General features: G+C 43.7%; 4 protein-coding genes across 5 annotated transcripts; 1 reads left to right on the plus strand and 3 right to left on the minus strand.

The window, feature by feature from the left end:
* Nucleotides 1-2,691: 2,691 nt before the first annotated feature.
* zp3f.1 (zona pellucida glycoprotein 3f, tandem duplicate 1) lies at nt 2,692-4,847 on the minus strand. 2 transcript variants are annotated; one of them, XM_030074669.1, is made up of 10 exons: nt 4,689-4,847; nt 4,406-4,572; nt 4,217-4,320; nt 3,990-4,081; nt 3,689-3,869; nt 3,496-3,601; nt 3,209-3,294; nt 3,002-3,093; nt 2,853-2,927; nt 2,692-2,773 (listed from the first exon to the last, which is right to left on the minus strand). In XM_030074669.1, exons 1-9 carry the CDS (start codon nt 4,777-4,779, stop codon nt 2,863-2,865), a joined length of 984 nt encoding a protein of 327 aa, XP_029930529.1. In that variant the 5' UTR covers nt 4,780-4,847; the 3' UTR covers nt 2,692-2,773; nt 2,853-2,862. The 2 variants fall into 2 exon arrangements, with proteins under 2 accessions (XP_029930529.1, XP_029930528.1); XM_030074668.1 differs by having other exon boundaries at nt 2,853-2,942.
* A 699-nt stretch (nt 4,848-5,546) lies between these two features.
* Nucleotides 5,547-7,694, minus strand: LOC115375041 (uncharacterized). The gene is made up of 10 exons (XM_030074302.1): nt 7,537-7,694; nt 7,253-7,437; nt 7,069-7,172; nt 6,901-6,992; nt 6,634-6,814; nt 6,416-6,521; nt 6,257-6,345; nt 6,076-6,167; nt 5,894-5,994; nt 5,547-5,795 (listed from the first exon to the last, which is right to left on the minus strand). Exons 1-10 carry the CDS (start codon nt 7,598-7,600, stop codon nt 5,724-5,726), a joined length of 1,086 nt encoding a protein of 361 aa, XP_029930162.1. The 5' UTR covers nt 7,601-7,694; the 3' UTR covers nt 5,547-5,723.
* A 255-nt stretch (nt 7,695-7,949) lies between these two features.
* Nucleotides 7,950-9,673, plus strand: nedd8l (NEDD8 ubiquitin like modifier, like). Its single transcript, XM_030074303.1, has 4 exons — nt 7,950-8,088; nt 8,565-8,612; nt 9,083-9,165; nt 9,261-9,673. The coding sequence occupies exons 1-4, from the start codon at nt 8,071-8,073 to the stop codon at nt 9,376-9,378; spliced, it is 267 nt and encodes an 88-aa protein (XP_029930163.1). The 5' UTR covers nt 7,950-8,070; the 3' UTR covers nt 9,379-9,673.
* A 58-nt stretch (nt 9,674-9,731) lies between these two features.
* ap1g2 (adaptor related protein complex 1 subunit gamma 2) lies at nt 9,732-24,999 on the minus strand. The gene is made up of 22 exons (XM_030074301.1): nt 24,847-24,999; nt 23,942-24,146; nt 23,710-23,834; nt 23,013-23,154; nt 22,322-22,418; nt 22,142-22,218; nt 21,960-22,055; nt 20,988-21,068; nt 20,186-20,284; nt 19,978-20,033; nt 18,931-19,044; nt 18,372-18,512; nt 17,815-17,869; nt 17,140-17,262; nt 16,342-16,431; nt 15,719-15,846; nt 15,175-15,279; nt 14,801-14,948; nt 13,741-13,909; nt 12,997-13,148; nt 11,675-11,773; nt 9,732-11,336 (listed from the first exon to the last, which is right to left on the minus strand). The coding sequence occupies exons 2-22, from the start codon at nt 24,140-24,142 to the stop codon at nt 11,235-11,237; spliced, it is 2,400 nt and encodes a 799-aa protein (XP_029930161.1). The 5' UTR covers nt 24,143-24,146; nt 24,847-24,999; the 3' UTR covers nt 9,732-11,234.

Consider the following 24,999-nt stretch of genomic DNA (forward strand, 5'->3'; position numbering starts at 1 on the left):
TATGTTTTATTGAAATGTTAACACATGTGGTCTGAATACACAGCATGACTCGTTACAATCATTTAATAACAGTCATATACTATTCATTAGTGTGGCTAAAGTTGGTGCTTTGACTTTTTCAAAAGGAATTCCACTGGAAAATATTATTTGGTTGTTTGTAATGTCGAGCTGTAGTGGAGCAGTTTGAGGCAAGTTTTGTTGAATCAAACTCTGAGGTTTACGGTTGCAGTCAGGGCTTACGTGAGGAGACATGAGAGATTAATGCAGGCGAGCATTAAACCACTTAGTTGTGGAGATGTTTCTGCCCCACAGTCACCAGACCTCAACACCACTGAATGTCTTTGGGAAGCATTTGAAAAGGGAAAAGGCAAAACAAGCTGTGTCACAAGACCCGCTCTGGGATGCTCTGAGAGAGCGCTGGATTAACGTGGATTCTCAAATTCTGCAAAAACATACATGGTCTTTTATTATCGTGGATGCCAGCTCAGACAACAGTGCTGTTCAGTTCAGAGCGTGCCCAGCATCACCACAGCTTGCTGAAATCCTCCTCCATCTCATTGAGTGCTATAGTGCAATCCAACAGAGTCCAGAAAGAACTGCAAAACACTGTCTAGAAATGTCCTACACCACAAACCATGCCATGAATTGCATTTTCTGTTTCCAGTTTCATGTTTTACTGCTGTTTTTAAGGAGCAGAAGGGATGCACGGATAAAGAGAGGGATACTACTCAGGATCAGCAGGAATTTGAGCAATAAGGCAGCAGCCTGACATCTGGAATGAGATGAAAGATTGGAACGAGTTGTTAAGAATTAGACTTTGATCCATAAGAGCTGACTTTGCTGATAAGGAGGACTGAGGGCCCAGTGAAAGCACCTGGCTGATCTGCTGGAGGTAATACAAAAAGGTCAAAACTGTTGTAGCTCACCATGACCAGTATGAGCTACACTCACTGTTTAGACAGCTCAGATTGTAATAACTTGATTCGTGATGCTGATCTGTCAAACGTGGAGGTCAGATTGAGTGGAGGAGAAACTCAGATGGACCTGATGGAGGAAAAACTGGAAGAAGATGAATTTAGAGAGAGTTTAGGTTCCTTCTGTTCTGATATGATAAGTGTCATTTTCAGCCTGCACTGAAACCATAGAGTAGGTCAAGTGCCTAAAATGAAATTACTCTAACCTTTGATTAGATTTTCTGAATTTGTGAAATAGACTGCAGATTCCTTCATGTTCATAAAAAACAATGACATTTCCCTCTACTGTAAAATGTGTTTTACAGAGTATAATCTAGATTAAATAATCCTCCTTCACCATCGCTTGACTTTTACAAGAATGTGCACACTATCAGGAAGACGTCTCCTAGCTGAGACTGATAACTCACAGCCAGAAAGTGTCCGTCTGATTTCTGCAGGCAAGAGGGGAAGCGGCCAGGATGTGGGATGTTGCACGAATTTAAAAAGGAAAGGGATCATCAGGATTACTCATCCAGTGCAGCTGTAATTCAGCTTGATGTGGGAGATGTTGCTTAGACACATCCCACCATGCCTCAAGGTCAGCAAAAAATGTTACCAGTCAAAATATCTAAGTGGGTTTCTGCTGTACTCGATGTAAAATGAGTACAGCGATGCAATGTGAGCAGAATCGGTGCAGTTTTGCACATGGCTATGTTTTTAATGGCACAGCAGTTTATCCTCATCTTTCTTGGGCAGTGGTTGTTTCCTCGCTCCATTTGATGCACCCTGCCATTATGTTAGTTTAAAAGTAATTCTTGCAAAGGTCTACAATGTAAACATTATCCAAGTGATAGTTTATTGGATATCTTAATCTTTATCCAACTACAAACCTAGGTTCTCATTTTCAGTGCATTGACAGTGAAAAACTAGACCAGCATTTATGAAATACTATACCACTGCTATAAAGACAAATATCTGCATAAAGGGCAACATGATGCCCATGATGAGGGTCTTAGTGGACAGTGATGACCCCCAATACCCTCAATAAACTCAAAATTATTGTTTTGAGTAGCACATTACCTACCCGATTAAGTGTGTAATGTGAAGACTTTTCATGGCTCACTTGTCATATTTAATTAAAAGCACAAACCTGCATTTCAATGATTTTAGAGCTCCCATTTAGAAAAAAAAAAAAAAGTCGTGTGTTCAGAACTTCTCTGAAGGTTAGGGCCACATTTTTGCTGAATGTGGCTTGATTTTTTTTAGTGCAGTGAATCAGGGCTGACAAGTGATTTTCTAAACCCTGAATTTCAACTACATAGATACAGTAGGTTTTAGGCTGCCCAAATGAACCTGAGGTGGATCCAGTAAAGCAAACAATTACCTGTCAGAATGGAAACCAGCATTCAGTTAGACATGTGAAGCCACTACACCTCTATTTGAGAGTCCTTTATTGTAAAGCCTCTTAAAAACTAGTGCTAGCAATCTAACCCTGTATGTACACCCGTTTTATTTTGATGAGGCACGTTTGAATTTTGCTGGCTGGATGAAATGCAGTATAAATAAGCATAAACTTCACACAGAATGATAATCATGTTCAAGTAGATTACAGACCAGCAAGAAGCCTACTCTAGTTGAGCGAGGAAGACAACTCCAAGCAGATTTGTAGGCTTTGCTCAAATAAATTTGACACTTTGCCTAAATGGAGGTCAGAAACACAAGGGAGATGAGCAGTAAACACTTTTAAGTTTAACATTTTATTGTCAAACCAGGACTAAAAACCACCGTGATAACCAGAGCACAAGGAGATAAATCCATTCCTGAAACAAAGTGGTTTGAACGTCAGGTAGGCTACGCTTCCAACACAAAATGCAATGTAGATTTAATTATGTTCCTTACTCTGTAATCCTCAAGCATTCCAGTCAGTGATGGTAAGTGGCCCGAGGACTGCGTTATGTGCTATTCCATGCTTCCCTGAAAAAGTAGACACTATTAGAAAGTCAAAACTAATTTAACACCATTTGTTACTCTGAAAAGCGTTTCAGTACCTGATGCAATGCTCCGTGTCCTCCTGGACGTACAGCTGGAGTCACAGCAGTCACACAGGCTGCTGTACGAGGGGTTATCTAGCAGCTCCCAGCTGCAGGCATGCAAAATTGGAGATGGAAATGGCGAGTGTCAGTCCTAATTAAAATCATGTTTGATGCTATTGTCAAGGCAGACAGACAAGACAGTTTCAAATAATCTTTGTTTACCCATGGTCTTTCACATAGTGGCAGGCCTTCTTACTTCTGTCAAGACCACTGGGGTCCCAAGCCAAAAGCTTGCAGTGGATAAACACCTGACAGAAAAAGAGGGAAGGAGCAGTTTCCAGGCAAATCAAATTCAAGCCATCATTAATCCCTTAGGATGTTCCATCTCAGCTCTTTAGCCAACTCCTGATCGCCTAGACTGATGAGAAAACATGTTGCAAGAACTAGAAAGGGCTTGCCCCTGAGCCATAAGCATCAACAGAAAATACAGGATGGGAAGAGGACATTACCTCCTCTCCAAGAGCAAACTTGAAGGCTTGAAGGGATAAGTGAATCTCTGATGATTTTTGCCTTTGTTCAAATTTTGAGCGTGTGCCCTTGCTGTCCACCAGGCATCTGTATGGTTTAACAGAAAAAAAAATTCACCACTGGGGAAAAAAGTTCTGAAAAACCACTGATGCTCTTGTACTACATTATGCATACCCCTTATTGGTGATTATTGGGAACAAATGGTTCTCAGGCTGCAGCTCCGGTGTGGTGGTGGCCACACATTCCTCCAGAAGCAGTAACAAGGGCTGATGGGACTTGTGTTCCACACTGGCCATGATGGGGATAAGGGAGCCAAGAGGAAAGGCTGTAGATGGAGCCGGCCCTGAAAAGTCATCTAAAGTCAGAAAAATAGCAAAAACAGACACGCTGTTATGGAAGCTGGAGGAGTGATTCCGCAAGTGTTGCACTTCTCAGTCATTACTGCAGAAGTCTGAAGGCAAAGTGTTTGGCCCACCATTCATAAGTTCCATGTGGAAGACTAGCTCTCCTTGACCATATGTGTCAAACAGAACTGGGTCATACATGGGAGGATACCAGTCAACAGGCCTGTGGAATGAGGGAGAAAAAGAAAAAAAAAACAGCAGGAATCTGAATTTGTTTGCAACCACAGTTCTATCAGCAGGAATTAATCTGTTTAAGTGTTAATTTTCACCCAAACGCAGAAGCAGCATTAACATCCACCTTTCGTAGGCACAGACAACCGGGAGAGAGAAGGCCGGCATGTGAGAGTCAGAGGAGGGAATGTAGGTCAGGTCATTGGTGTACACTAGCTGATCCCCAGTTACCTGTAAGAGAAGTTATAAATAAATAATTCCCAGTTGCACAATCACTGATTAGATAGTGTCCACTGGCAACATTGGGCAAGCTTACCATTCTTCGGAAGTGACAGTCATTGAGCCCCACATTGAAAACAGCCTCCTCAGCAGAGACGCTGGTGGGTGGACAGTTACCCAGACGGATGAGCGAGGGCTCAGCCTGCGGTCTGGATTTTGTCCATACCAGCGAGACAAAGTCAGGCCTACAGTCCAGTTTCATATCTGTGAAGGAATCATTAAAACTCAAGTTTACACCGCTGGCCAAGTGGAGGAGAAAAAGAACTAGACTGATTAAAAACTTGACTTTCATTGCCCACATTTTGATGGACAGACATTACCTGCAGTTACTGAAATGGCAGCTGCTAGGCTCAAAAGCAGCACAGCACGTTGCCAATAGAAAGCCATCATGACTTGAACACTGAACTGCATCTGCAACTGTTTTTTATTCCCACTGACCGAGCAGTGATGGCAATCAAGCAAATGTCTTTCACCTGGACTATGTCAGTGACATCAGGTGCATAAATAATGAGCCTAATTGTGAGTCTCAAATACCTTCAGAGTGGTATTACGTTACATCTTACGTCCGTCTTATTTCAATATTTTATAGCTTGATCAGTCCTGAGCAACATATCAGCATGTAGGCCCAAATGTGTAAGGATTAACCAAATATTGTGATGTGATGCATTTGTTTTCGATTTTGGATGTACTAATATGCAAATGCAAGATTAGGAATCAAAATTCTGAACCACTAACCTTGCAACTCGGACTTGTAATACATGTAAATAGTTTAAGAATTGTCAACAAGTAGTGTCATACTAACAGCTACAGCAAGCATCAGCTGTATTTGTGCAGTTTCAACATGTTCAAATGCTGAGACTTGCTGCTATAACCCTAGAATTGTCATGCCTATCACTTATAGTTTAAAATACTACACCATAACTGCAAACATACCCTTAGGTTTTGGAATCAAAGCTTAATTTCATAGGTTCAGAAAGGGAGTAATCTCATAATAAATCTAACAGCCCCTGCTCCTTGGCCCAAGTTTCATGGGGGGAAAAAAAAAAAAACAACAAAAAAAACAAACTGATATCCTGCTTACAGACAACCCAATAGACATGAATACATAACCCTCTTTGGCAAAAAGATAATTTCACCAATCAATAAGAGATGATTACACCAGTCAGTGAACAGAATCATAACAGTTAAACCAGGCTTATTTTATTTCACACCAACAGAAACTGTATTATGTCCACCGTTTTGGCAATAACATCTAGTTCACCATCGCTCTAAATGACTCAAGCAGACAGTATTTTTATTCTTAAGCCCAGAGGTAACATTTGATCTCCCAAAGCCTCAGAAGTTGGTTGAAGCCATCACTTCTTGGTTCCTCTCACTTGTGCAGAATCCATTGGGCTTCCTACAGCGACCTTAGCCTGGGTTTTTTCCTAGTATAGATGGATGAAAAAAAGAAAGAATCCAAATCAATCTTAACAAAACACTGTCACACCATCTAGTCAATTTAATGACATCACCGACAGCCAACCTTGGTCTGTAGTTCAAGACTTGACGTGTTGGTCCTTGTATCTGAAGGATCCACTATGATCAGGGGTCCCAGCACAGACTTTTGAATCAGGCCCTGGGACTCTGAGAATGGGGTAAAAGATGCCATTGACTTGATGTAGCACGAACAAGACAAAATATTTAGAGTTGGTATAAAAATGATACCTGATTCAGCTTTTCTCTTGAACCGGGACTTGCAGGTAGAATCACAGCAGCTACAGAGGGTGCTTTGAAATGGGTCATCTAGGAGTTCCCAACTGAGAAAGGATCGATTAATGGATCATCAAGCCTGGTATTTACTAAAAATACTGCTTCACAAGTCATTGAAAAGTTTGCACAGGATTACCTTCCACTTTCTTTTACATAATGACAGGCTTTCTTGTTTTCATTAAGACCGTCAGGATCCCATGCAACCAGCTTACAGTGAATGTACACCTGCGGGTACACAACAACTGAGTCAAAACTGGTTCCTAGAGTCATCGCTCACAGCAATGACTAATCTCACCTCTTCACCAAGACCAAACTTGAAGGACTGCAGGTACAAGATGATTGCAGAGGAATGGTACCGAGGTAGGAACCTGGAGTTTGCCTTCTTGCCATCTGAAAGACATCTGAAGATATCACGCAAATCAACAGATTAACGATGAAGTATCAAGATCCATTTGGGCTGAATCTCTGAAATTAGGCAAATCCCTTAAAGACTAATCTGTATCAGAGCCCTACCCTTTATTGGTGATTATGGGGTAGACCTGGCTGTGTGGCTGCAGCTCAGGTGTGGTAGCCGCCACACACTCTTCCATAAGGAGCAACAAGGGCTGATGGGACTTCTGGTCCACTGCTGCCCATATTGGAATGAATGAGCCCAGGGGGATGATATTAGTCTTTGCTATTCCGGTTAGCTGCTCTACAGGAAAAGAGAAAACATTTCATTGCTCAGATTGTGACTTTGACTTTTCTTGTGTTGTATATGGCAACAGAGTGAGGATTCACCATTGAGCAGCGCCATGTGGAAGACCAGTTCACCATGACCCTCTGCAACACTCGATCCAGGCCTCAGGAATGGGGGAACCCACCCCTCAGGTCTGAAATAAAGCAGTTTTTCCATGTCTGCAGCAAGAATACAACTACCATTTCAGCCTATTGTGATCCTTCCTTTACCTTTTATAAACACACTCAACAGGATAGGTGAAGGCTGCGGGTTTTGACTTCGGTTGCGGCCTGTAAGTCAGCTCATTTTTATACATGAGGCGTTTTCCTTTCATCTGTGGAGAGGGATTGTGACAGGTCAACACACACAGAGGTGGCTGAGGGTTTCTTTGTTTGGGTGAGCCATTTACATTACCAGTCTTCTGAATTTGCAGTCAGCCAGTTTGTAGTCGAACTTTGCTTCGCCCTCTCCGGTGGGCAGAACAGACAGCTGGGAGGCCATGCAGTTTCCAAGGAAGAGACGAGCTGCGTATGGCACCAACTCGGGCGTTATCTTCCATGTGATTCTCACTGAGTCCTTTCGACACTCTACATTGATATCTGCAAACAAATTGCCACAGTTTCAGTTTCTTGACACAGTATTTGAAAATGCAATGTGTTGACAAATGCCTATTGCTGCATGCATGGTGCAACATATACCTGCATTAGCAACGGCTCCTGCAACAGCCAGGACTACCACACCTAGGCTAAGGTGAGTCACCATGACTAAAACAATCCAGACAATGGAAGACACTGACACATCTTATAGAGTCAGTCACTCAGTGAGCAATTAGCTGAATGATCAACATCTGTGTGGAAGCTGGACACAGACAAACCATTTTAGTGACGGTTGTACACACACACACACACACACACACACACACACACACACACACACACACACACACACACACACACACACACACACACAAACTATTCTGTGCACATATTTGAGGCGTCGATTTAAACATTTTACATTTTGATAGCTGCCTTTAGAAAATAATGATTTGGTGTTTGTCGGACCGGAACAACTTCCTCCAGCAGCAGGATCCCACACGGAAAGCATAGTATGTTACACAGGAAGTAAAATCCCTCTGAGTCAGGCGACCAGGCTGTTATTTGCCAATTTACCGGCGTGTATCGTCAAATAAAGACTCGGTATCGTTTTGAATCGTATTGTATGCTTTATTCAACATGCTGATTAAAGTCAAGGTGAGCCCAGTCTTCGTTTTTCCAGGCGCATGCGAGCTAACGTTAACTTACAGTGTAGCTGCAGCGCGGCGCCGGCTAATTTCACAGTTGTTGCTAACACAAAGTAATTGGCTCGTTTATGAATTCAGCGTTTGTCAATAAGTCATGTTGCATTTATGTGAAATAAGATAAAGTTTGTGTTAATGTCTATTGTGTGTCCTGGCTAAAATACCGTCAGCTGATGCGTAAATCCATGAATACGCTGGTTTTTGGGAACTATCTTTAACAGCGGAACGTTACTGTTATTTTTGGCCGTGTTGTCGCCATCAAAATCAAAAGGGCAGCTAATTGGTTTGTGGGGGGGAAATTAAAAATAACGCTTTGAACATTTTCTCCTTTCCCCCGTCAGAGAGGAAAGGCGTCTAGAAGAGTAATGGTGAAATAATTTCAGAAACCAAAGTTGACGAGAATGTTGTTTTGGTTGTGTTGTGTTTCAGACGCTCACCGGCAAAGAGATAGAGATTGATATTGAGCCCACAGACAAGGTAAGGCAAGAATGAATTCAGTCTTTCACAAGATTAAAATACATGAGCCATCATTAACTTTATTTTTTGCTTCATATTTCACGACTTTTCCTACGTTCATTTTAAGTGGACGTGCTTTTTAGCGGTATAATACATAGGAAATATCAACATTTTACACACATTGGTTTTAGTTGTTTTGGATGACACTGAGGAACTGTAACATGCAATTTATAGTCTTCACAAACTTGCCTCTGCTTTAAAGCCCTCAGCTGTAGTCGTGCGAGAACCACTGATAGTTAATGTGACATTTGGGAGGGAATAACATAATTTATACAAGAACTTTGTTGTATAAAAGGGGCTGTTTAGGTGGTAAGCAAGACAAATGTTAAAGCATGTTAGTCAATTTGAAGGTAACAGGAGGGTTAAAGTACATTAAGCTGAATGTCCTCTGTCACTTTGTCTTATTTTTGACCCATGTTTCTTAAATCAAGGTGGAGCGGATCAAAGAAAGGGTGGAGGAGAAAGAGGGGATCCCACCTCAGCAGCAAAGACTCATCTACAGTGGAAAACAGATGTGAGTTCCAGAAGACTGAGCTGCTGTCACCCCTGCAAAACTCTTGATTTCTACTTTGACATGTTCTCTCTCTGCTTTTAAAAAACGCCTCTCAGGAATGATGAGAAGACGGCGGCAGACTACAAGATCCAGGGAGGTTCGGTGCTTCATCTGGTGCTGGCGCTACGAGGAGGACTAATGCCCCACAGTCCCTGCGTACACCTCGCCTCCTAGTCGCTAGTCGCCGTGCCAGCCGAGTGCCAACTCTTCAAGGGTGGCTGTCACTGTCCCTCCATGTTACAGCACAGAGATCTGAAGTCCCCCCGCGCCCGGTCTGAAGCAAACCAAACACCACACCCAACAGAAAAGGACTTTCTGCTAATTCCTTTGTAGATGTTTTTGTAACCCACCTTTGCTTTTTTTTTTTTTTTTTTGAGTTTCACCAGTAGATGTGGGCGCCCAGCCATTACAAGAGAGCAAGTTTGAGAACACTGTGGTTGATTTGCTTGTGAATAAACGGTGAAATTGGTTGAGGTGTTGTCCTGGAATACACACATTTGAGCACAGGCACGAAGGCGAGTCGCTGCTGAGGATTTCAAAAGGCGATTTTAATTAGAAAAGGACACGTGACAAAGGTTTCAAAGACAATGTACACGACAAGCTGAGTTCTCCTGGTGTCCTTTACTTCAGTAGTGGTCTTAAAAAGGTACAGATTGCACTGACATCCACTTAGCGTACTATTGCTGACTTCCAGTATCAGTGAAATGAGTGATGTGTTCACATGAAATCAGTAGTGACACTGCTGTTTAGGAACTGAATTTACTGTCAAGGTAATATACTGTCTTCACGCAGAGGTGCACCTTAAAGCCCGTTGTGTTTGTCCTCCAAGAATACACATCCAAGCATGTGTAATTTAGGGTTGCACGGATGAATTTTCAAAAACCTAGACTCTATTCACATTGTGCTTATGTACTCAACAGCTAAAATGTAAGTTGTGCAGACAACCTGCCTGTTATTCCTCCTATATGTATCACTACATACAGGATTCAGATGAAAAGACACTTTTCATTTCATTCAATAACCCAATAAGGGGACATGTAAACAACAAACATGGAGATACTGTCAAGACAAGCAAGTGCTGCTTGTTTGGAAACCACACTTTTCAATGATTAAGTATCATTCATAGGTAAAACAATCATTTGACATCAAAAACAAAGCCTAAGGTTTAATTTTCTTTTTGGATGTGAGGATACCTCTGCTCTTGAGAGCACAGAAGGCACAGGGGGGGAGAAGCAGCAGAGTAGATAGGTGGATAAAAGAGGTAGGAATAAGAGAGGAGCAACTACTTAAAATCCAATGCCCTGAAATCTCAAGACCACTTCCTTGCATTTCCCAACAGATCGAAAAGCAATAGATCAGGAAAAACAACATTTCTATGTCGCTCACACCAGTCCACTGCTTGCAAATCGATTCAGGGAGGGTGAAGGCCACAACTTCAGGGAGGAAAGCTTAAAAAAAATGAATGAAGGGAGTGAACATGGAGTAGTGTTGGGGAAAAAGCTGTCAAAGTGTCTCAGATTGACTAAAAGGATTCGTGAAAATGATTCATGTAAAAGTAACATATTTCTGGAGTTCAACGATTAAATCCAATCAGCAATAGTAGCTTGTGTTTAAAAAGAAAAACTACACACTGGATGGTTCTTACAGGGCAGCATTTGTTTTGATTGCACAGTTCCCATAAAAATATCAATATTTCATCTATCCATCCATCCTCAATACCCGCATCTTCATATTCAGGAGTGCAGGGGATCAATATTTCAATATTTCAGTGATACTGTACCACATCAAATAATGCCATCCGTCTCATTTATACTTGGGAGGGGGAAACTACAGGGAGCGATGTGTGGCTGAGTCATATGTGAGGCTCTGCCATCCTACCAAAGAAACAAAATCTGAGTTAGTATTTCAAAAATATCAGTGCAGACCGGCGAGGACATCGTCTTGTAGTGTGGCTGATGTCGCGAAAGGCGAAGCCTGCCAGTTCATCATCAGGCTGACTTGAGCTGCGGTCTCGGGCTGACTGACGGCTGTCAGTGGCAGGCAGGGCCGGGGAACGAGTCGATCTGCATCGTGTCCTGAAAGGCTGATCCCTGGCTGGTGTAAGACATGCGGATCCTCATCTTCAGCATCACCTGGAGGGCGGAAGCAGGATTTAGAGAGTGATGCACCTAGAACGGCCTTTGCTTTATCTCCTCATGAGACCCACAGCACATTTGTGGAAATGATGTTCAGAATATAAGAAGAGGATTTTTGGACTTTTGTGAAAATCTGCAGCAAAGATGTGAAGATTCATTATTATGCATTCATTTATTATTAGTTCCACTGTTACTATCTGGTTCAATAAAGAGGACACATGATCTAGAGGAGGTGATTTTCCCTCCTGTGATAAAGTTTTGCAACAATGACGTGTCCCACCCCTGAGTGGCCTGACTTTGCCTCTAAACGACCACAGTGCCCACTGCAGGCCCACCTTGTTCGGGTTGTTGAGGAGCACCGTCTGGGTCAGTGTTGCTGTGCCTCGTGCAGGGAGGAAGTCCCCGCTGGGGGCCTTCATGTGTAACTGGACACTCTGTGGGAGAGAAGAAGGTAAAGGTCAAACTGAGCTCCAGCGAACACCCGAACACAAGTTCACATATCAACTACTGACAAGTTAACTGGAGCCAAATCAGTGGTTTGGATGATCAGATCTTCAATGCATCTTGGGTGTGGATTTGTATGATATTTATATATTTTTGCGCTATCCAATCACAATTCAATCATGTTACTACAAGCTATAATGGGGCCTTTGACACAATGACACTTGAATGCCTCAGTTCCTGTTCTCTCCTGCTAACCACCATGTACTCTAAAGCAATGCTTCTCAAATGGGGCTATGTGTACCCCTAGGGGTACTGTGGCGTACGGCATGGGGCACGAGAGATTTTTTAAAAAAATGTTACTTTAAAAAATATCAGTCATGCATAATTCCTAAAATAATAAGGCTATGCTATAACAAGGCCAATAAAAATGTAACAGTAGGTTTGATCAAGCACATTTTATATTCAGCATCCCCTCCAAGTTTGCTGAAGGTGTCAAATGTGTGTGTTTGTGGTTTAAATCTGCTGCCGTGGTCGTTGAGCGAGGACGTTTGTTCACTATGACCGGTAAACTAGACAAAAATTCAGAAAATGAATAAGTGGTTGAAACGTAGCAGTGATACAGCCGGAAACAAGGAGGAAGAACAGAATCTCCTCAGTGTCAGGTTGTTGTTTCAGACATTGATGGAGCTGGGATGGACCTCTTTATATAGGCTTTTTTCCACTTTTTTCACTTTTTTCATAATATTGCAAAGGGTGTACATTTTATAAAAAAAACTTTGAGAACCACTGCACCAAAGTCCACATTTTTTGAAAAATTTTCCCGCTTCCTCTACTGCCTGGGTGGTTCCCAAGCCTGGCTAGACTTAAAATGAAGTGGTGAGGCAGTTTACAATAAATTAATTACTTTAACTATTGTGTGACTGAACTAGATTTAACTGAAAGCTAAATCTGCTCTGCTCATTACTAGGTGTTTCACAAAGTACCTGCTGCTGTGCATGAAATAGCTTTGAAAATGGGCAGAATTACCATGAAAAATGGGTAGTCAGTGTGTCTGGTGAAAAGGATTCTTGGCAGGTAAATTTTTGTAGTTGCACCGGTCGTCGACTGGTGAGCCAAAATGCTAATTACGGAGAATCTGTCCTAGAAAGCTAGCTCAGCAGTGGGCTTATTTATGGCTAATTAGCATGTAGACTGGGTTGGGAGGCAGACGAACCTTGGGGACCGCTGCCTGCAGGGTGAAGCTGCTCATGTCCCAGTCAGAGGAGTTGGAGGCTGTGAGTGTGACTGTCAGGCCTGTTTCCGACTGCTTATGACAATGGAGCTTCAGAGTCACTCCGTTCTTCTCATACACTGTCAGCGTGGGTGCTGTGGGAAACACAGATGACATTTGTTGCAGTCAAACATTACTGAGAAGACAGAGCGATATCATCAGCTGTCATAAAAAAGGATTTTTTTTGCCCTGGTTGTCCTGGGCCATAAACCTGTTGATTCCTTCATGTTCCAGGTGTAACTTGACTTCATAAGCTTTCTCCAGTTGTCTGTCCTGTGGTATACATGAAGGATTTTACTGCGGAGTGATGTGCACGCTCTGCAGCTCACTTTGCCAGGTGATGAAAGACACATCAAAAACAGAAAATACAGCGAAACTAAAAGAGTTAGGGCAATCATGTGGCACTGAGTCTGTGTACAATGCAGCAACTGAAGCCAATCTGACACCTTGTTCTGGTAGTAACACAGCCATTTTGCATCTGCAAGCACATTAAATTTCAATTTAATCTCTGTGTTAACAACACCTACAGCAGGAGGAACTTATATGATTCAGTCCACTTGCAATTTCCTGTTTGCTCATCCACATTTAATTGTCATTTCTTGACTTTGTTCCTTTGCCTAAACCGTTTCCGTCACCCTGACTCTCAGCTACTTTGTGTGTGCATGTGCCTCTATCTGATTATCTGACCTGGTGTGAGGGCTGGGGTCTCCGGGGTCTCTGGGGTCTCCAGGCCTCCGAGCAGGTCCAGCAGGTCTCCTCCGGCGGTGCTGGCCGGGCCTGGTGCTGTGCTGCCCAGGATCGGGCCGGGCTGGGGAGGCTCCTCAGAACCACCCAGCAGGTCCAAAAGGTCACACACCTTCAACAAACCACACACAAAAGGAAAGCAGAAACTTGATTTTTTATTCAAATTTTCCTAATACACTGCTCTGCGTTTTTTTGTGTTTTCAAATCAGCAGTTTAAGGACAATTACTACAACTTTGCTTCCGCCATCTGCTACCTCGCAGATGGCTGAAATGCTGCATTTAGTTCAATTGGAGCCCGATTTTCAGAGAGAAGTTTATAAAATCAGCAAAACTGTTGTATTAACCGATAGACACCATGACAAAGAAATCAGAAATACAGCTTAATTTAAAAAAATATTGAAACTGTCCTTTAAGGTGAGCCTGTGAATGGTGAGCAAATCTGCCCACAACATATGTCACGAGTCAGCTAAATGAGAAGAGGTGTGCGAGGGCTTTGTGGGTGTTTGGATAAAGGGGTGAGGGGTAGGAAGTTTTAGAGGGTAGATATGATTGGTGTGAGCAAAACTACGATGACTTTGAACTGACATGCACGTGAATAGAGAGATGAATTTAAATTCTGAGGTGAACTATTCTTTTAAGAGTTATTAAAAAGTTAACCAAGGCCAGAACCAGACGTGTGGAGTGGGTAAACGTATTCACAAGGCAAAGTTGAGTCTTGACATTAAGGGTGTTTTACACTTGGTTCATCTCAGCCTCTCAAGTGAACTCAGACCAATTAGTCAACATTTTTCATGCATATGTGAACGCTCCAAACAAACTACCCACAATCCAAAGCGAGAAAGGTCTTAGTTCTAAAGGACCTGTAGTGTGAACAGTAAGTGGACTGAGACCTCTGTTTGAGATTGGTTGATTTAAGAAGGGACTATATGTGAAAACATCCTAAGTTGTCACATGAATACATCAATGTATTATGACCATCTTGGCTGTTGTCACCGTCATGTACCTGGTTAGCCGGCTCTTGGGCCGTCACTGCCTCTCCCTGCTTGAGTTTGGGCGGCTCCACCTCCTTGAGAGCCCCCCCGCCTGACTCTCCGTTGGAATGATCCGGGGAGCTCTTGTCAATCACAGGCATCCTCTCCAGCACCGCTGCCCTGGGGCGAGAAGACAGATCCCTCAGTCGAAATATTCTGGCCAAATATAGCCACTGTCAGAAAAACTGTTTCCACTGTGACCGCTAATATGTCTCTAACAGCTGTAACCATGACATAATACAACGTGGCGTGTTGTAGCAGAAAAACAGCGCACGTCCTGCATAATTAGAAATACACCACATAATAATGATGATTTTAGAGGATGGCTGTGCATGATGTCGCGTACCTCATGTGGTCGTATTTCTTGAAGAGAGCATTGTACTCAACTGCCCTCTGTTGGAGCTCCACGTCTATACAGCTGCCGTAGATGCTGACGATGCTGCGAATCCGACTAGAGGTGGCGAGACAATAAAAAATATAAATAAATAAATTATTTTTAAAAAAGCGAGTGAAAGAGAGAGATAAGTAGTCAGGAGACTGAGGAGGCTGCAGCTATTTAGATACTGTGTGTATCAGCACTGCAGAGAGCTCATAATTCATGAAACAAAACGAGAAAGCAGCTTTGTGCCTGTAGAATATTCTCCTGAGCAAGTCCCTCTGACTAAAGCCTGTGATGTGATTTAAAAACCGCCTGTGGTTAGATGTTGGTCTCTGCGACTCCTCTTTCATCCATCTCCTATTTCTCTGTCCTAGACCATTAGAAGTGGAGATCTAACAATTGTATTTACTACCCCTTTAAACAAGACACTATTTTGAACAGACGCATCACTGCTGTGCTTTAGATGCGCCCCGTTCGTTGTGTACTGTCGGTAACAAAAAGTGATGCTTACTCCACATTATCAGTGATGCGTGTGCTTAACTTCATGGTGGCCGTGAGAGCAAAGCCTCGGGTTGCCGGGGATGACATGTGGGACTGCAGTACGGTTTCCAGGGCATCCAGGACGTCGTCTTCACTGACCTGATTGAGAGAAGCAGGGTGGGTGCATCTAACTTTCCACATGCTGAGGATTTACCACCCTGTGATATGTTTTTACCGAGTACTGAGATGACCCATTAGATTCATAAAGATGCTGACCAACAGCTTTGGGGTTGCCAGTTTGGCCAGCTCCGCTACATCGTTTCGCTAAGCGCTCATTGCTGTGGTGTTTATGCACTGCATCTGTGTGTCCAGCACTGTCTGTGTCTTTTCCCCTGGACTTTCTGTTGGTGGTTTGACTTCCTGTAGGTGGCACTCTTTTCTTTGTCAGTTCAGCCATGGCGGCTAATCAGTCCTTCTTTTCATTCCAAACAAACCCCTGTTGCTGTTTGAGCATAAACTGCATCTCAAGAACAATCTACCAGACAGCAAATAACAGCTTTCATAAACTGGGTCTGAGCTGAATTTGCGGTGAATATCAACGAGCGATAGAGAACAACAAAACATACAAATAGTTATATGAGGGGCTTGATGTACCTGAACTGGCTCTATCTCGTCACACTCTCCTCTCAGCAGCAGGTCCCCGTACTCTCCTATACACCAGCACGCCACCTGCACCAGGGATTGCTGCATATATCCACAGAGCAAATGTCACACTTCAACAACTGTTTATGTCCATTACACTCACATTGAAATATGCAATTTTAAAGGGATAAAACAAGGTTTTTGGTACACTGGCCCGCTGATCAGAAAGTAAATCCTCCATGTATCCTGGGTAAATCATTTGCTTTGGTGCTCCATGCCAATACTACATCATAACTACGTCACGTGATAGCAGAGTTTATGCCTACACTTTAGCAAGCACAATGCTGAGAGAAAAAAGTGACCAGTATAATCTGAGAGCATAGACTGTGAGAAATGAGCTCTAAAGCTAAACGGTAAGTATTCTTAAATGAGTCTGGCAGTTTTGTGTAAGTTAATTTTACACAAAATATGACATAAAATAGGCGCTTTGAACTACAAGGGACTATTTTCTGAATTTCCATAAGAAGTGAATATGCTAGGCAGCTGAGAATCGCTGCACATCATCAGGTGAATTCATGGCTAGTAACCTACTACTGTATAATTCATATTACTAAAAGGTTTGCGTACTTGTTTTGAATAATGTCGGCTGCCTTCTATCTACACAGTGAATGCTAATGTCTTAGCCTGAAGCACCAGAGTCACATACAGATAATTCTGATGTCTATGTTCTCACCACTTAATGGATCACAGGGCGAATCTACCAAAAATGGTGTACTGGTCCAAGGTCAGGAAATGCACAGATGCACACACCTGAGAGATGTCAGTGATCAGCGCCCGGTACAGCTTGTGGACGGTGTAGCAGTGCAGGTCTGAGGCCGTGGTGATGAGCTGAATCAGGTTTGGCACCGTCTCGTCTCTCACGTCGCCCCCTGCCTGACAAAGAAGGAACGATAGTCACACACTAGCGCACAAGCACACACACACACACACACACACACGCACCCAGAACTACAGTAGCTAGACAGCTGGGCAAAGAATTTGGGTCGTCCTACATTTTCTCCCAGCCACAATGACCTAACTTAGGGGGATAGATTCCATCACAGTTCGTGGAAACCCTCCGATATGGATTAAGGCTTAATTTGTCCCAGATTTCTACCCTTACTCTTTCTCTACACGTTTCCATTCCTGAGAGAATAAAGCAAAGGATTAGCGTAAGCATTAGCTTTTACACCCATCATGTACTTTTCATGTATTCCCTTACCTAGAGGCAGAGTGGGATATATGAATAGTGAGAATGGAGCGCAAAATGGAAAGCATTAGTTCTATATAAGAGACTAAAAAAAAACAAGGCTTGGTGCACACACTTCACTGTGTCACTTTGCATTTATGACAGCATAAAGACAGCTTCAAAAGGTGGGCGTGGGTGCAAAACCCGTGTCAAAAAGAGGTGGCAGGGAGGCAGGGTGGGTGGCGGTCTGTATTTACCGTGGTGAGGACATGCAGGATGGTGTCAATGTGCCAGCGCTGGGAGGGCGCATACCTGACAGAGACACAGAGACACACACACTCATTGGTGCTCGGGGGCGGATCAGACACGTACACGCACACACACACACATCTACCTTCTGCTCCTCTACCTGCTTGCACACACACACACACACACAGACTAGTGCATCAAGTGCCAGAGTGCTACACAGCAAGAGACAGTGGAACAACGAAGGCTATTTATACTCACAGTGCCACTAAAATAGACATGGATATTGCTGACGGTGGAGACAGACAGAGTGAGACATCGAGGCGCACACACACACACAAGCGTCCAGCACAGACAGTGTTTTGTTATGGCCTGTTCACACTTTTGCTCAATTTTTCATTTCCTTTCTTTTCTTTTTTTTTTTTTACCGTGTCACTCCAACCTTGGCAGGAGTGTGTGTGACGCACTCACATGCAAATGAATGTATGCGTATTTCCATGCGAGAGTGTGTGTACGCCGTGTACTCGTGCATGTGCACATTCACCTGTGTCTGCATTTTTCCTGTTACCTCTCGGCGGCATTGAAAATGCCGCAGGCGGCTTGGGCCTTCAGCTCGGGTGGGCAGGAGGAGAGGAAGAGGAGCAGTTCCTTCATCATGGAGCGAATGTTGACGGCTGACACCAGGGCCAAGGAAAGCTCCAAGGCACGGCTGAGCAGAGGAGAAGAAGAGATTACTGTCAGTGCACATACAGAGCCTTTAATATGAAACACTCTACTGTGAAGGAGGAGCAATTTCACTTTTAATTTGACAAATTCCAAATATAAATTATTATTATTTATGATAGAGCACAGTTCATTATTTTCTAAACAGGAGGAGGGGTGGGGCAGCCTGCTGATTATACAGAGTGTCCTGTAAAAAAATGTTCATAGGTTCAATCCTTGAAAAAATCAATGTGTCTGGAATATTTAGATCAGATTTGCAATTTTATTCATCCATTCAGAACTGCATTAAATGGACTTTCTAATCAAGCCTTTAATTGTGTGTCTTAAATGCCTTGCCTGACAGTGTCAAGCTTATTAAATATCAAAAGGTGTTCTTGACAAACAAGTGATGGAGGTCCTTTTACCGTTTCACAGAAGCATCAGGGTCCTTCAGGCAGTCCACTATGGTGCCCCGGTGACGCTGCACTGCATTGTGGTCTGTCACAACGATCTTCTGCAGAGATGTCATGGAAATATACCTGAATCGCCAAAAAAATAAGCAAAACAGGATTTAAGTTTTATACGGCAGCATGGTAAAGTGCTGTGTTTAAGCAGAATTCCTAGCAGTCTACTTTGGTCTGTAAGTGTTTGTTGGATAGCGCGCTACTGTACAGCAAAAAGTAGTAAATTAACCATTTCTTTAAATCAGCAGCTAACAAATCATTATTTGATTTTGAGCAATGCACAAATTGATTGACTGAAATGGGATATATTTGGCCTGAGAAGACAATTTGCTGCCCCCTTGAAATGTCTTAGTATCTGGTATCTAGTCAGTGCAGGCCTGGCAGTGGCAAGTCTCCTGAGGGATAAACCGGTCCTATCACTGTCACCGAGCCACGGAGCGAGTCAGGGGCCCCGCAGGTAAAACCAGACAAGCCTGCCAGGCTGCACAGCCCCTATAGGGACAAACCCGACAAATGGTGCCATAACGAAACCCTAAGGACCCATAACAGGCCTCCGAACTGCCTGATGAAAAACTGACATAGCCTGTAATAGAGCGATCAGAATTTACAGGCCGGCAGTGACCTTCTGGGAAAGTGATTAGTGAGCTCAGCCTGATAACAGCCTGTCTGGGAGTTTCTCTTTCTCTCTCTCTCTCTCTCTCTCTCTTTCTTTTTCTCTTTCTCTCTTTCTCTCTTTCTCTCTTTCTCTCTCTCTCTCTCTCTCTCTCTCTCTCTCTCTCTCTCTCTCTCTCTCTCTCTCTCTCTCTCTCTCTCTCTCTCTCTCTCTCTCTCTCTCTCTCTCTTCAGTGAGTGCAGCGGATGGCCTTGTGGAATGGAAACGGTAAAACGACCCTGAGAGATAAGAGAGAGGGGAGGGAGGGACGTAGAGGAAAGAGAAACAAAAATCCATGGGGGGAGGGAGGGAGGGATGGGGGGAGGGATGCAGAGTAAGGGGAAAAAGGCTCTAACCGAATGTTCCTGTCATTGTTGAGGAGAAATCTTCCCAGGATGTTCACAGCCAGAACCTGTACACATGAACGGAGGTGCATAAATATTCGTTCATTTTTACCTCAGACATAGCAACATTCCACAATATATAAGTTGATCACTGACATTTAAGTGAATGTACAGCATTTATAAAGTGGATATACAGAATGAAGTAATGCCAGCCTCTCACCCTGAGGCCACTCTCTGACTTGATGTCCATCACGGTGAGAACAGTCTCATAGAGCACAGCACTGCCCGCAGTCTTACTGCTGTCAGTGTTGGTAGCCACCTGTGTAACAAGCCACACACACACACCAGTATGTCAGCTTTTCAACATCCATTCACACCAATGAGCTTATTTGAAGGAATTATTGAAGGAATAATTATGGCTGGGCAGTACACTGATCATGATATGAGACTAGATAACGTCTGGGATCGGGATCTGCGATCTGGGATCGTAATATGTCTTAAGTGTGCAATACTTTATAATAATACTTCATAAGTATTCCCATTCAATATTGTGCAATTAGGACAAAATGAAGACTTTTTAATTTACAATTACTGTAATTAATGTACACGTTAGAAATACATTTTGAAATATGAGATAATGAATTAAATAAATTTGTCCATATCGCCCAGTCCTAGGAATGATCACAGACATTTTCGTATGAATACTTTTCTATTTTGTTTTCTTTTCTCTATTGCTAGTTGTTATTTAAGCACAACAGTGATTCAGCCTCTAACCAGTTCATAAAAACTTTTACATTTGCTGTTCCAAACACCTGCTGTCTGTTAGGGCTTTTCTAGGAAAAATCTCCTGCACACAGGAGGTGCTGTGTTTTATGTTTCCAGCAGAAGCAACAGTGGCTTATTTGGAATAAACAGAAGACTTGGCAAGCATGAGTCGTGCTAGCCACCGTGGCTGAACAGACAGAGAAGACTACCACCTAATGTTGTGTATTACGGCTTATTTGTCTCAGTGAACTTTGGACCTGGGCGAGGAGGTCGTTCATGGCATCACTCGCTGCATCGTTGTTGCGGCCGAGGATTCTCAGCAACCTCAAGATGCGGACCTTGGCATGTAGAGGAGGAAAGAGGAGGGAGAGAGAGATACAGAGAGAACAACGGGAGGCCAGTTAGATTGGTGCTCTGAACATACAGGGACTATGAGTAAAACAAAACAAAGAAAAAGAGAAAATCACTAAAAAAGAATCAACTTAGCGGACATAATCTGGCCATAGAGACAGGCTGGGATGGAAATTTTAAAACCCAGAGAAACCAGACTGTACTTATCTGAGACAAGATCATGTTTCCTGCTACACTGAAAGAACTATGAAAAAATAGGCGTTGACAAGAAATAAACGAGAAGGCAGTCAGAAGAGCGAAGCCCTCCACCATGGTCGCAGCTGGAAGTTTCGGTTCTGCCACACCCCATTTCTGTTCTGTTGTCATGGGACACACCAAGTGTTGTGATGTTACATGTATGTGATTGGAAACTTCAGTCCTTTCTCAGTTAAACTCCGCCTCTTTTTAGTAATAAGGTTGCCACTGGACACCCTCCTTTCGGCCAAAGGGCTTGCGAAGTTGGTCAGTGCTGCCTTGACCTGTGACCAACCTCTTTCCAAAGTGTCATGATCTTATGTGGGTGTGTTGGAAACTACAGCCCTGTTTGTGCTAAGCCCGGCCAATTACCATGCTCCCTTGAGGCTGATTGGCCCAAAAGGTTAATCACTTCTTTGCTGGCCCATACCAAACATTTCTACCAAGTTTAAATCACAAATTTGTCCAGCAATTTTTGAGTTATCCTGGTGGTTTCACCTCCTTGGTGGGGATAAGGTAACATATACTCTGATTTTAACAAACTCCACATCAATAAAGTGCACACTGGGATAAAACAAGAAATTCTAGTGAGAGGAGAGAGATGATGGATAAGGGAGTGAAGGTACAGTGGAGGGCAGACTGACCTGTAGGAAAGGATCACTGATTCCTGCCACATTGTGCTCTGGAGAATACCCTGTTGTTACCAGGCCCTTCATGATTTGAACCAGGTCCGGCACTGTCTGGGATGCAAACAATACAAACACCCACGTTGTATCACTGGACATATTACATGATGGCGTACTGTATGTGTGTGTGTCCCTCCTACCTTCCTGAACTGCTCCAGCGTCTCTGGATTCCTCTCACACAGCTCAGTGATCAGCACCACAGCGCCGTGTAACACACCTGAAATTGAGTGGAACCAAAACCGTAACATGGAGTCGGACACTGGCATTAAACTACTTGGCAAACATGGCGCCAACTGGTTATGATGATGGAAGAAACTGACCGTGGTTTTTCTCTGAGAGGAGCGAGCGCGCGGCGGGGGTGAAGAGCTCCCCCAGCTCTGGGACTTTTCTGACAATGTGAACGGCGCACAGAGCAGCCTGAAACGGCATCATCAGCACCGCAGCATCGTTACGGCAGTGAGCAGGGAGAGAAGAAAGTTCAGCAACCGTGGGATCTCTGATTATAGCACAGAACTTATTGATCCAAAACACTGTGGCTGACTTGAAAACCAACCACAAGTTACCACAAAAACGTAGTCTCAGTACACTAATGTGCTATAAAGTAACAAATTATTCCTAACCCTGGTAACAAGTACAAAATAACTCAATAAAAACAACTAATTTTTGTATGATTAGCAAGCAATCTACTAGCAATCTACTCATCCATTTATCTATTCTACTTATTTGAGTAACAAGGTCCAGCACTGCTCACACAGCACTAAACATTTACATTTCTGTCAAATTATATAAATGGAACAATTCTTAAAACAATTCATCCTGTTGAAGTAGGTGGGCACAGAAATTCTCTGTCACATCTGCTAAATGAGCCGATCCAAGCATGAAATAAGGTGAGCCACAGCGTATCCCACGGATGCTTTCACATCACCCACATGCAACTGAAACGACTGAGTCACAGCTGCCTTGTTCCTTGCAGGTGTGAAAACAAAACCAAACAGTTGTGGCCGTCCTGACCTTCTTCTTGATGTAGGAGTTGGAGGCTCGTAGCAGCCTGTCGATCTCCGGCGCCAGATCCCTGCACATCTCAGCGGAGCCCATGCAAGCCAGCGTGCACAGAGCCAGGGACTGCACGTACTGGCTACTATGAGAGAGGTCACTGGAAAACACACAGACAGACAAGGATGCATGCAGACGAGTGCACAGGCTGCATTTTCCTTTTCGGGCAAAAAACGCTCAGCAAATTATTGAAATCGTATTAGCCCATCTTGCGGTCTGTCCATTGTCGGACTGGCTGTCTTATCGGGCAGCTTTCCAACTCTAATGGAATATCTAATTCTACATAATTGTCTCAGAATTCAATCTGTTTAGCCCTAAAGCCTCAAACTGGATTACTTTACTTGGGGAAGGCCCTATAATTGTGCTTGTTACCAACGGCATGCATAATTTTATTCCAATACAAATCTGCCAGGTCCGCAATTTCGCATGTCTGGAGGAAAAAATATCCAGAGCAAATTATCTTCAGTTTAACAGCAAAATCAGAGGTCATGACACTGACATTTGACAAACACATAATGTAATGATGTGTTTTGTTTATTTTATTTTTTTTAACATCCACGGAACAAGCTGTAATCTGAGGGAAATCACTAGGCTCTGTACATACAGTTATGAAGAGGATTTAAAACCTGCAGCTGCACATTTGGATTCTCCTTACTTCTTGATGGAGTTGGTGATTAGCAGGCTGGCATCTTGCTTCTCATCCAGCAGCATCATGGCTCCCAGGTATCCCACACGCTTCTCGCTGTAGCGAGGGCTCGCTATCAGACGGACACACTCCATCTGGCAGGAGAGGCAGTAACACCCTTACATGTGGAGTTAAACAGGGGTCTCTCTTACCAACGGGCCGCCCAACAGCCAAAGGACGGGCGTAAGCAACATCAGCTCACCTGACCAAAGTGAGCAGGGTAGCCCAGCATGTGCACGTAAAGCAGCTTGGCCAGGTTGTGAGAGCGCCCCCCGTTGTCAGCTTGTCTGAACTGTGCCCGGATGGCAGCACACTCCCTCTGGATGACACCCCGCTCCTCGCCCTGCGTCCTGGCTGACCTGATGACCCGGATCATCTCCTGGAGACGCACTGATGGAGACATGGCTCTCTCTCTCTGTGTGTGTGTGTGTGTGTGTGTGTGTGTGTGTGTGTGGTGAGGATGGGCAGGAGGTGGTAATATATAAAATGTAAGAAATGACAAAAAAGAAAACAGCACATTAACACTGACAACAAACTGAAGTGAAAGTACTGCCTGCCATTGTTTTTTGCTTCTCTTTTTTGCTTCCTGGATTGGGAAACCCCTACGAGGTGTGTGTAGGCTACCTCTTTAATTACAGCTGTTCAAAGACAGGTGTGTGTGTGTGTGTGTGTGTGTGTGTGTGTGTGTGTGTGTGTGTGTGTGTGAACTGTGCTTTTCAAAAAGTACGAGTCAATCAAAGACTCAAAGAGCTGACAGAAGTCGGCACATGACGACCGGTGATGTGGTGACAGCTTGTCGTGTCTTCATTCATTCACACAGAACACACAGACATGTCATATGGATACATTAACATGACGCCGCAGTTACACTCAGCTATTTGACGAGTCATCTTTCAATAAACTACTTCGCAACTAATTAGTCAGCAGTATACGCCCTGGCTGGATGGCAGGGAGAGCCGCCCGGGGCGACATCCTCAACCGGCTGAACCCAACTTCACTAGCTAACCCTGCAGATGCTGCCCGGACCGCCGAGCTAACGAGCTAGCTAGCATCATGACAGGTGTGTTTATGCGGACTGTCTAGCCTCCCGAGAAAAAAACAACGTACCTGTTCACTGTACAGACGTGCCGATAGTCAAATATACCACTGAATTTAACCGGCCGCCACAGTTAGTCGGTGGAAATCTGCTGCTGAAAACCTAACTAGTGTATACAGTCCATCAGACTGCTACCTCCGTCAAGCTAACCGGAATAAGACACC

This window comes from Myripristis murdjan, chromosome 17, assembly GCF_902150065.1.
Source record: "Myripristis murdjan chromosome 17, fMyrMur1.1, whole genome shotgun sequence".
In the NCBI taxonomy this organism is placed as follows: Eukaryota; Metazoa; Chordata; class Actinopteri; order Holocentriformes; family Holocentridae; genus Myripristis; species Myripristis murdjan.